The sequence below is a fragment of the Dipodomys ordii genome, unplaced genomic scaffold (assembly GCF_000151885.1).
Source record: "Dipodomys ordii isolate 6190 unplaced genomic scaffold, Dord_2.0 Scaffold14, whole genome shotgun sequence".
NCBI lineage: Eukaryota > Metazoa > Chordata > Mammalia > Rodentia > Heteromyidae > Dipodomys > Dipodomys ordii.
The window spans coordinates 6,454,635-6,465,185 of NW_012267230.1; the positions used below are offsets into that span (position 1 = coordinate 6,454,635).

Below are 10,551 nucleotides of genomic sequence, written 5' to 3' on the forward strand. Positions count from 1 at the left end.
TGGCTTTTTCTGCTTATGTGGTGCTGAGGAATTGAACCCAGGGCCTCATGCATGCAAGGCAAGCACTCTACCACTGAGCCACCTTCCCAGCCCTAGCCTGGCTATTCTAAAGGCATGCCCGGCACAGAGATTTCCCCCACCCCACTGCCCTTCACCCCAAGAAATTTGGTTCTGAAATGATGAGGAGGAATGTTGACATTGGGTTCATGGTTATTTTTGCTGCTCAGTCTAAATTCACATGCACTTTGTTTTTTTGGGGGGTCGGTCGCAGGGCTTAAACTCTGGGCCTGGGCACTGTCCTTCAGCTCTTCAGCTAAAGGTGAGCGCTCTACCACTTGAGCCACAGCGCCATTTCTGGTTTTCTGAATAATTTATTGGAGATAAGAGTCTCACGGACTTTTCCTGCCTGGGCTGGCTTTGAACTGTGATCCTCAGATCTCAGCCTCCTGAGTAGCTAGGATGATAAGCATGAGCCACCGGCACCTGGCTACACACATTTTTTTCCCCCAACATGGCTTTGAACTTGGCCCCTGGCATTTCCTTGCCTTTTTGTGACTGCACAGCAACCAAGCAGCGTTTGCAAAATTCCTCCAAATAAAATTGCCCCTGAGTGTGTGTCTTTTCTCCCATCTTCTCTTTGAATGGTCACAGCCTCTCAGGGAGAGAAGCAATTTTGTTTTGCAGTTGAGGAAGATGGCATTAGGAAGGTGAAGAGAGGAGTCCACTGGGCACAATATGTCAGGGCCAGGATTCAGATTCGCCGACGGCCAAGCCAGATGATTCAATCACAGAGTCATTCAACCCTCTAAGGGTCTTGAGCCTAGCAAACATCAGATGGGTTTGGCTGAGTAGATTGAATTCCCCATGTCTGCATGCTTGGCCTCTGGCCCTGCTCAGTTCCCCTCTAGCTTGTGTCTGGGGATAGAAAGAAGGGGGTGCTCCCATGGTGAGGACAGGGTGCTTCAAAGGGTACTCTCCAAGATAGATGACTCCCCCAGGGTCAACAGGCACCTCCTTTTTATTTGACTGCAGCCTACCTATAGATACTAGCTGCTACCTGGCCCCATGGGCCCACCTCATCCTCCTCAGTGACGAAGAAAAAGACCCAGCACCTTGGCACCACTTTGCCAGTTAATGCCTAACTAAGGAATCTCTTGCTGCTCAAGAGTGCAAAACAGAGACCTTGCATTTCCGGGCACAGGTGTGACCCACAATATCAATGATTTGGTGTGTCTCTTGGTGGTGGCAGAGGGAGAGGGGGTGGTGTAGGGGAAGGAGCAACAAATTCACAGCTTGGAAAAGGCAAACATTATGCAGAAAAAAAAAGTAAAAGAAAATATCTGCCCGCCCCCCTCTAAGGAAACAATCTCAAGACACAGGAAATAATTGGGGGTGAGACTGGCAGCCAGGGGCTCGTGTACGTGTATTTATAAGAGGCACGTACTTGGGAGGGAAGCAGTCCTCCGCTCTGGTTTCAGGTAAAGGCGATCCTGGGGTGTTTTTCCCTATTCCTCCTCCTTTGTCTAGTCTTCTGCTGGCTCCCGATCTACCAGAGGGAGGTGGGAGAGGAAGTTAGGTGTTTGCCTATGAGTCACTACTCTGGTCTGATGATTCTTGGCTTCACGATTCTTGGCAAGCCAGCTTCCTAGTCATGGATCCCAAGCTTTCCTAATAATAGCTACAGTATCCTCATGCATCCAATCACTCTCCACCATCTACTGTGTCCAAGGCTATCTTCAGGAAGATACTTCTCTATCTTCCTACTTCCTGTTCCCAAAGGAGAGACTTGGCAGAATATGCTGTGTCCTGAGATGTGGAGAGTCATGGGTGGGAATAACTGTTGCCTAGAAGAGAGAAGCCCGCGGCCTGCAGAGCCTCAGTATTGCATGGGTTTTGCACCCCAGCTGTACTGCCATGGGCAGTGTGCAACCCCAACCATCCTTCCCCATGGGGAGGGGAGTTAGAGCATGCGCCTTCCCCTCCCCGTTTCTGTTCTCAGGACTTTGGGCCTCCAACACAACAGGGAGGGAATCACACTTGTCTTGGAGCAGGTATTCGCAGAAGAGCAGAAGAGCAGAGAGGATGGGGCGGCTGCTGCTCTCCCTGCCCTGGATGCTGTTGGTAATGGCAATGACCTCGTGGTTCATCGTAGTGGCAGCCAATGACTCCTCTTTGGAAGCTAGTAAGTGTGATGCTTACATGCGAGTGCTTGTGTATATGTGTGCCAGGAACAATGGCCCTTGGTAGAGAAAGTCTTAACCCTTTTTCTATTACACTTAGGATTTACAAAGTGTTTAAGCCTTTTTTTTTTTTTGGCAGTCCTGGGGCTTGAACTCAGGGCCCAGAAGCTGTCCCTGAGCTGTTTTTCTCAAGGTTACTGCTCTACCATTCAAGCCACAGCTCTACTTCTGGCTTTTGGTAGTTAATTGGAGATACAAGTCTCATAGACTTTTCTGCCTGGGCTGGCTTTGAACTGCAATCCTCAGATCACAGCCCTTTGAGTAGCTAGGATTACAGGCATAAACTAGCTGTGTGGGCAAACAAAAAGGTGGCCTTGGGGAAGTTTTCAGAGAGCAGGTGACACCATGCATGGTATTGATGAAGGCTCAACCAGGCAGGGGAAGGGACTTGGACACAGAAACCACAAAATAGACCAAGGTGGCTGAGAGTGTGGCTTAGTGGTAGAGCGCTTACCTAGCATGCATGAAGCCCTGGGTTCGATTCCTGAGTACCACATAAACAGAAAAAAGCTGGAAGTGGCACTGTGGTAGAATGCTAGCCTTGAGCGAAAGCAGCTCAGGGATAGTGCCCTGAGTTCAAGCCCCTGGACTGGCAAACACACACACACACACACACACACACACACACACAGATGGGAAGGGGGTCACAGGTTCACCATAAATCCTAACAAAGAATCAAGAATCTGAGAATTATTCTTCTGGATGGGAGAATATTGAATTAAAAAAACAACAAGCAAAGAAGATAAAACTTAAAGGCAATGCTTACCATGGAATACATGTCGGAAGCGTGGCCTTCGGCGGGGGGGGGGAGGGGGAGTCAGGGCCTTGGTTGGCTTGTGCTGGATGGAATGGACTATAAAGCTGAGTCTTAGATCCCTCCCTTAGGGAAGTGATAGGATTTTGCGAAGCTATTGGCCTGACTGCCCATGTTCTGGGTTGGGCTGGCCTGTCTACAGGAAGATGCTCAGAATGTCACAGCAATGCCACCTGCATGATGGATGGGGTTGTCACCACATGCTCCTGCCAGGAGGGCTTCACCGGCGACGGGCTGGTGTGTGAGGATGTAGACGAGTGTGCCATTCCCAAGGCGTACAACTGCTCGGCCAACACCAGCTGCGTGAACACACTGGGCTCCTACGAGTGCGTCTGTCCCGATGGCTTCTACCTGGTGCCCGGGTTGGGCTGCCTTGATGTGGATGAGTGCCTGGAGCCACAGGGGACCCTCTGCCACTCCCTGGCCACCTGCGTCAACGTGGAGGGCAACTACTCCTGCGTGTGTCCCCAGGGCTATGTGGGGGATGGACGGCACTGTGAGTGTACCCCTGGATCCTGTGGGCCAGGACTGGACTGCCTGCCCCAGGGTCACGGTGGTGAGCTCGTGTGTGCTGACCCGTGCCAGGCGTACCACACGCTGGATGAGTACTGGCGCAGTGCTCAGTATGGCTCTGGCTACTCCTGTGATACCAAATTGCAAGGTTGGTACCGTTTCGTGGGCCAGGGTGGCGTCCGCATGGCAGAGACCTGTGTGCCAGTCCTGCGCTGTAACACGGCCGCGCCCTTGTGGCTCAATGGCACGCACCCCTCCAGCGACGAGGGCATCGTGAACCGCACGGCCTGCGCGCACTGGAGCGGCCACTGCTGCCTGTGGAACACAACTGTCCAGGTAAAGGCTTGTGCCAGAGGCTACTACGTCTACAACCTGACAGCGCCCCCTGAGTGCAATCTGGCGTACTGCACAGGTGAGCTGGGGGCCACCCCCTCCTTCCCACGCCCCCTGGTGGACACCATGCAGGGTGGGGGGGGGTCAAGGCGGATCCATGGTGACTGAACTTCTGCCTCTGCAGATCCCACCTCGGTGGAGGGGACGTGTGAGGAGTGCGGAATTGACGAGGACTGCATATCAGACAATGGCATGTGGCGGTGCCAATGCAAACAAGACATCAATGTCACCGGTGAGGGGGGCAGAAGGGGACCAGTGGAGGGGAATTGATTTGTTTGTTGACAAAGTGGTCAGTGGCAGGGAAAGCACATTCTCTCTCTCTCTCTCTCTCTCAGGTCAAAGTAAGTACAATGGAAAGATGATCATCATACTTCCAGGCTTTATGCCCTAAAAACATTAAAATCATAAACAACTACAAACTAGAAACTTAAAATCTGAGAGGGAGAGGGAGAGAGAGAGAGAGAGAGAGAGAAATGCAGACATGAGAGGATGAGAAAGACACTCAGGAATACAAAGCCCCCCCGCAGTTGGAAGGTTCACTAGCACCTTTTTTAGTCAAGAAGAACTCTGGTGTGTGTGTGTGGGGGGGGTTCCTGGTTCTCCCCTTAGTTGACTCCAAAACTCCTGGTGATCAGGGGTCAACTTTATGCCCAGAACTTACTTTAACACCCCCCGCCCTACACTGCAGTGGGTACACAGAATAATGCCAGCATCAGACTATGGAACACTACTCCCTCCTTCCCCCGATCTGCTGAGTTACTGATCCGCTGTAGATGCAAGGCAGGGCACTGGCTGTCTCTGAGCCTACGTTTGCCCCTGTCTACACTCCTTGGAGGTGGATAATGTTTTCTAGATTTCAGTCACGATTTCAGTCATCTTCTGCCACTTGGACAACGTTGCTATATTCAAGCCCCTCCTCTAATTCCAACTGTACAATTAACTGGTTGCTTTCTGAATTGATTGAATTCCCTTCTGTGATTGGTACTTGTTGGTTGATTGATTTTGGCCATACTAGGGTTTGAACTCAAGGCCTCTGGGTTGCTAGGAAAGTGCTCTGCCACTTGAGCCACACCTCCAGCCCCAAATCTCTTCTTTCAGGATAATTTGAGATGTTGATGTTCACTGCTGGGTTTGTCTGCAGCAAGCTAACACATATCTTAGAAGGTCACAGTAAATACAGCAGAAAGATTATTATAATAATCCTAGTAGCTATGTCCTAAAAACATTAAAATAATAAGTACTAAAAAATAACTTTAAAAAATCCTTTTACAAAAATAAATCTAGTTGTTGACATCTGCCCCAAATTCTCTGTTTAAGAGGAAAGAATAAGCATGTGTGGCCTTAAAGACATTAAAGACAAATTAGGTCTGTCACCCCAAAGTAGATGAAAAGAAATTGTAGTTAACTTTCCTTTTTTTGGTTGTTGTTGGATATGGGGCTTGAAATCAGGGCCTGGGTGCTGTCCCTTAGATATTTTTGCTCAAGGCTAGCACTCGATCATCACTTTGAACCACAGCTTGATTCTAGTTTTCTGGTGGTAAATTGGAGATAAGTGCCTCATAGACTTTCTTGCCTGGGCTGGCTTTGAACTGCAATTCTCAGATCTCAGCCTCCCTCAGTAGCTAGAATTACAGGTGTGAGCCACCAGCACCTAGCTTCCTTTCCCTTTATAAAATTGGGATTCCATACTATTTAATTCTGGGCTAGTGAAAGATCCAAACACTGCCATGAAATTGGGGTAGAGTTGGTTCTTAGGGGTCTGTGGGGGGGCTCTGGAAGGTTGGCTAGTGGATCCATCTGCAATGTGTACAATCCATTCTTGTGCTCCCCTCTTCTGAGAGTTGAGAACCCCCAGCTAGTGGCCAGTCTGGAGAATTCTCCCTGTTTTCTGATTGTGGGGTGCATACTGAGCTCTTGAGGTTCAGACAGGCTCCACATTGTGCCCTTTTCTTGCTTATTTCAGATGTTTCACTTTTGGATCAAAGGCTGATCTGTGAGGCCAATGACATCAAGATGTCCCTGAGCAAATGCCAGCTACAGAGCCTGGGCTTCAAGAAGGTCTTCATGTACCTGCGGGACAGCCACTGCTCAGGCTTCAGTGAGAGACGGGAGCAGGACTGGATGTCTGTGGTGACTCCGACCCGAGATGGTCCCTGTGGGACAGTGCTGACAGTATGTCTGGGCAGCTGGAGGGCAGGGGTCAGAGCGCTCACAGGTTCAGCTCCAGGTTCTACAGAAATTGTACGGGGTTGCATGAGTTATTTCACCTGTTTCTGAATTACTGATGTTTGGAGCAGTAGTTTGCCTGTAAAGGCCTCTGCAGAAGGGACCATATTTATTTTAGGGAACCCCAAATGTTTGTGTAAGGGAAGCATTGTGCCCTCTCTTTTGTCCTGGTACTGGGGCTTGAACTCAGGGCCTTGCGCTTTTACTTGGTTTTTCTTTTTTGCTCAAGATTGGTGTCTATCACTCTTCTACTTTTTTTTTGTTGTTGTTGATCGTGGGGCTTGAACTCCGGGCTCGGGCACTGTCCCTGAACTATTCAGCTCAAGGTGAGCACTCTACCACTTGAGCCACAGTGCCACTTCCGGTTTTCTAGTGGTTTTATTGGAGAGAAGAGTCTCATAGACTTTCCTGCCCAGGCTGGCTTTGAACCGCGATCCTCTGATCTCAGCCTCCTGAGTAGCTAGGATTACAGGTGTGAGCTACCAGCACCATCCCCGGCTTGGCTTTCTTTTGGTAGTAAATTGGAGGTTTTTCTGCCCATCTGGTTTCCAATTGCCATCCTTAGACCTCAGCCTCCTGAGTAGCTAAGATGACAAGTGGTAAGTCTCAAGAATCCAGCCTTCCTGCACCTCTTATGCCAGGAAATAAAAAGAAAAGATTCAAAAGAAAGGAAGACATTGTTGGATTTTGATCTTTGGGACCCCCTTTCTACAGAGATTCTATTTCCCTACCTTCCTTTCTCTTTTAAATAAACTTACTCTGTCTACTTTTGCCAAAAAGAAGAAGCAATGATTATTTTCTAAGGCTAGAGCATGAAATCTCCTGAGTGGAGACTTAGCATGTGGACGAGAATCTTTAAAAAAGGAAGAATGTGGTGATAGAAAAGACCCATGTTTCTTAGCTTCCAGGCAGCAGAGAGAATCAGTCAGTCATTCAGTTATGGGGGACCCGTGTCCCCTCCAGGAAGCAAGAATGTAACAGCCTTGCCTTTTAGGGTCATTGAAGAAAGGACATCTGCAATGAGGTAGGAGGAGCATTTAGCTCAGCTACATGACACCTGCTCAGAGATGGCTCCTGCTGCTGACAATTTGTCCTCATGGAGGCCAGGAAGTCAGTGTGTGTGTGTGTGTGTGTGTGTGTGTGTGTGTGTGCGTGTGTACATGTGCGTGCACATACAGGTGGCCAGAGACAAACAGCTCTGGTTTCATTGTCCTGCACAGATTCTTATTCTCCATTTTTTCCCTCTGCTCCCTCCAACACAGAGGAACGAAACCCACGCCACATACAGCAACACCCTCTACCTCGCCAATGAGATTATCATCCGTGATGTTAACATCAAAATCAACTTTGCCTGCTCCTACCCGCTGGACATGAAAGTCAGCCTGAAAACCTCCCTGCAGCCAATGGTCAGGTGCGGTCAGTGAGGATCTCCAGAGCTCCCAGGCAGTTCTGCCTTGCAGTTCCATCACCACGAGGTCTCCAGCTTCCCTGCCACCTGCCTCCCATAGGGAGCTAAGTGTGGCATCTGAGAGCTAGGATGGCTCAGTGGAGAAACTGAGCTAGGGAATCTTGGAACTCAGGGTCGAGGCTCCGTCCCACGTTAGTTAGATGGGTTTGGGAGATGGCCAACGTTTCTCTGGCTGCCAGTCTTCTGCATGTGGCAGCTGTGTTCTGCAGCTGTGAATGAACGTGTGAGAGTTTCAGTGGCTTTTCAGAGGGGCAGGGTAGGAAAGAGGGACTGAAGGATGAGAGGCCTTAAATTAATTCATGCAATGAGGAATTAAAAAAATCCTCTTGTCAATGGGAAGAGGTCTGATTATATAGAGTTTGCAGGGATGGGGTGGGTACTTGCCTGCAGGGATGCATTGGAGAAGTTCACCCCATCCTTGGTACCACATGAGATTTGTATGACATTTTATAATAAAGGACACTGTTGTTAAAGACTGCAGAAAAAGTCTTTGAATAGGATGTCACAGGCCAGTGATGCTGGCTTTGGACAGAATGGCAGACCATAATCCTGACTAGCAGTTTATTGAGTGTGTGGTGGGCATTTCACAAAGTGATTTGCATGGAATATCTCACTAAAAATCTTCACAGTTATGCCCCAGGAGATTTATGATCACCATTCCCTTTAGACAAAGGTGGAAACTGAGGCTCAGAGAAGCTTGAGGAACTTACTCCTTGGTTTGTATTTTGTTTACAAACAGAATACAATAGACTCCAACAAGGGACTGTAATAGACATTACTAAAGGTCTATTGAAGTGGCAGTGCTGGGATTCAAACACCTCTCCCTGCTCCCATGTTCTATCATGACTTCCACCAGACTTAGCCAATGGGGCTCTGTGTGCTGGCTGCTGATTGGTCAGCATGGAGGAAGAGGTTGCTCATGGCAGGTGTTTGGTTGGAATATTACTTGGCCAAGCAGTGCTCTGGCATCTGGTGGCCCTCCCTTAGGTCAAAAAGCAATAGTCTGTGAGCAGATCTCTCAGGTTGAGCTGGAAACCTCACTCCTGTCAGAGCTGAGGATCTGGGTCTCACCTCTGAAGCCTCTGAAGTGGATGTCCGAGTCGCTGGGGTTTCTGATGGGTTTTATTTCATGTGATCTCAGCCTTGTGAGGTCCTGTGAGGGGTCAGCCAAGGGCAGTCCTCACCGTGTAGCTGCTTTAATTATGCTTTTAAACAATCCAGTTACAAAGTCTTTTCTAACGTGGACTGGATTAGTTTTCTAACATAGACTACTGTGCTGGTCTACGGGGTCCACAACTTGTCCCCTTTTAACCTTTTGAAGGAGGAAGGAATTAACCTTGAGAAGGAAGAAGGAATTGAGGTGACTCTATTAAGAATCTGTTCATTTCATGGCTGGGGATGTAACTCAGTGTTTGTGTAGTTGATTCTCAAAACACACACACACACACACACACACACACACACACACACACACACACACACACACACACACTCCTCACCCAGGCACACAAATCTCAAGCTCTGTCCAGGAGCATGAAGGAGAAAAAGGTCCCTCTTTTGGCATGTTCTCCATTTGGTCCTCTCACCAGTCCTTTCGCCCCTGCAGTGTCTTGAACATCAGTGTGGGTGGGACCGGCATGTTCACTGTGCGGATGGCGCTTTTCCAGAGCCCTTCCTACACGCAACCCTACCAAGGCCCCACAGTGGCCCTGTCCACGGAGGCCTTCCTCTACGTGGGTACCATATTGGATGGCGGAGACCTGTCCCGGTTTGCAGTACTGATGACCAACTGCTATGCCACCCCCAGCGGCAATGCCACAGACCCAGTGAAATACTTCATCATCCAGGACAGGTAAGGCAGCAATCGCTAAGTGGGGAACCATGGAGGGATTTGGGAGGTGGGGGAGAGGAGGATTGTCTTTCAGCTTGGATGAAGGAAATTTAGCACTCATCATGAGTATACAGCAAAAAGCTACAGAAGCACCTGGCAGTGACTCATGCCTATGACATGAGTCCTAGCTGCTCAGGAGATTGAGTTCTGAGGTGTATGGCTTAACACTAGCCTGTGCAAGAAAGTCCATGGGACTCTTATTAATTAAGACTTACCAAGTAATACTAAAAAACCAGAAGTGGAGCTGTGGCTCAAGTGGTAGAATGTTAGCCTTGAGCAGAAGAGCTCAGGGACAGTGCCCAGGCCCTGAGCTTAAGTCCCAGGATTGTGCATGCAAGCACATGCGTGTGTATGTACACACACACACACACACACACACACACACACACACACACCACAAAGTGAAATGGCTGAGCAATGTCCACTTCACCTGCCCAGAGATCCTGGGTCTCCAGTTGCAGCCCAACATGCACGTGGGTCTCTGCATGGGCTGGTCTAAGTTTCTCTTTGTGTTGTGCATTGATGCTGTTGGGTGCATGTACACAACCACACAACAGGGGTCCCCATTTCTGTTGTTACAACAAGGTAACACAGGTCTCTGATGATCCATAGGAGTCAGTGTATGGTGGCTAATTTTTTGACTCCTGCATGCATTTCCTGGGTATCCCAAATGTTCTTTCATCCACTCTGCCTTGATGATTTTTTTCTTTTTCTTTTTCTTGCTTTAGCATCAACTGTGGTTGCCACAGGCAGTGTTTCAATGTTTTTTTTTTTAGTTTAAAATTTAAGCTGGGAGTAGTGGGGTATGTCTGTGACCATAGCTATTAGAGAAAAAAATCTCCAATCTCAGACCAGCCTGGGAAAAATTAGCAAGTACTTATAGCAAAAATCAAGTACAAACAGAAGAGTTGGGTGCATGGTTCAAGCCATAAAGCACTTGCCTGCCATGCTAGACCCTGAGTTCAGTTCCTAGGACTGCTACACACACACACACACACACACACAC

General features: G+C 48.9%; 1 protein-coding gene across 1 annotated transcript; it reads left to right on the plus strand.

Moving 5' to 3' along the window:
- Window positions 1-1,969: 1,969 nt before the first annotated feature.
- On the plus strand, window positions 1,970-9,510 carry Umod (uromodulin). The gene is made up of 6 exons (XM_013011580.1): window positions 1,970-2,182; window positions 3,197-3,979; window positions 4,085-4,192; window positions 5,924-6,132; window positions 7,449-7,597; window positions 9,261-9,510. The coding sequence occupies exons 1-6, from the start codon at window positions 2,083-2,085 to the stop codon at window positions 9,508-9,510; spliced, it is 1,599 nt and encodes a 532-aa protein (XP_012867034.1). The 5' UTR covers window positions 1,970-2,082.
- Window positions 9,511-10,551: the final 1,041 nt, after the last annotated feature.

Bases quoted from the DNA above. Each gene is read 5' to 3' on its own strand.
- Umod (XM_013011580.1), top strand. From the start codon at position 2,083: ATGGGGCGGCTGCTGCTCTCCCTGCCCTGGATGCTGTTGGTAATGGCA. The intron at 4,193-5,923 runs GTGAGGGGGGCA...TGCTTATTTCAG, and splicing joins ACAAGACATCAATGTCACCG to ATGTTTCACTTTTGGATCAA. The intron at 7,598-9,260 runs GTGCGGTCAGTG...TCGCCCCTGCAG, and splicing joins TCCCTGCAGCCAATGGTCAG to TGTCTTGAACATCAGTGTGG.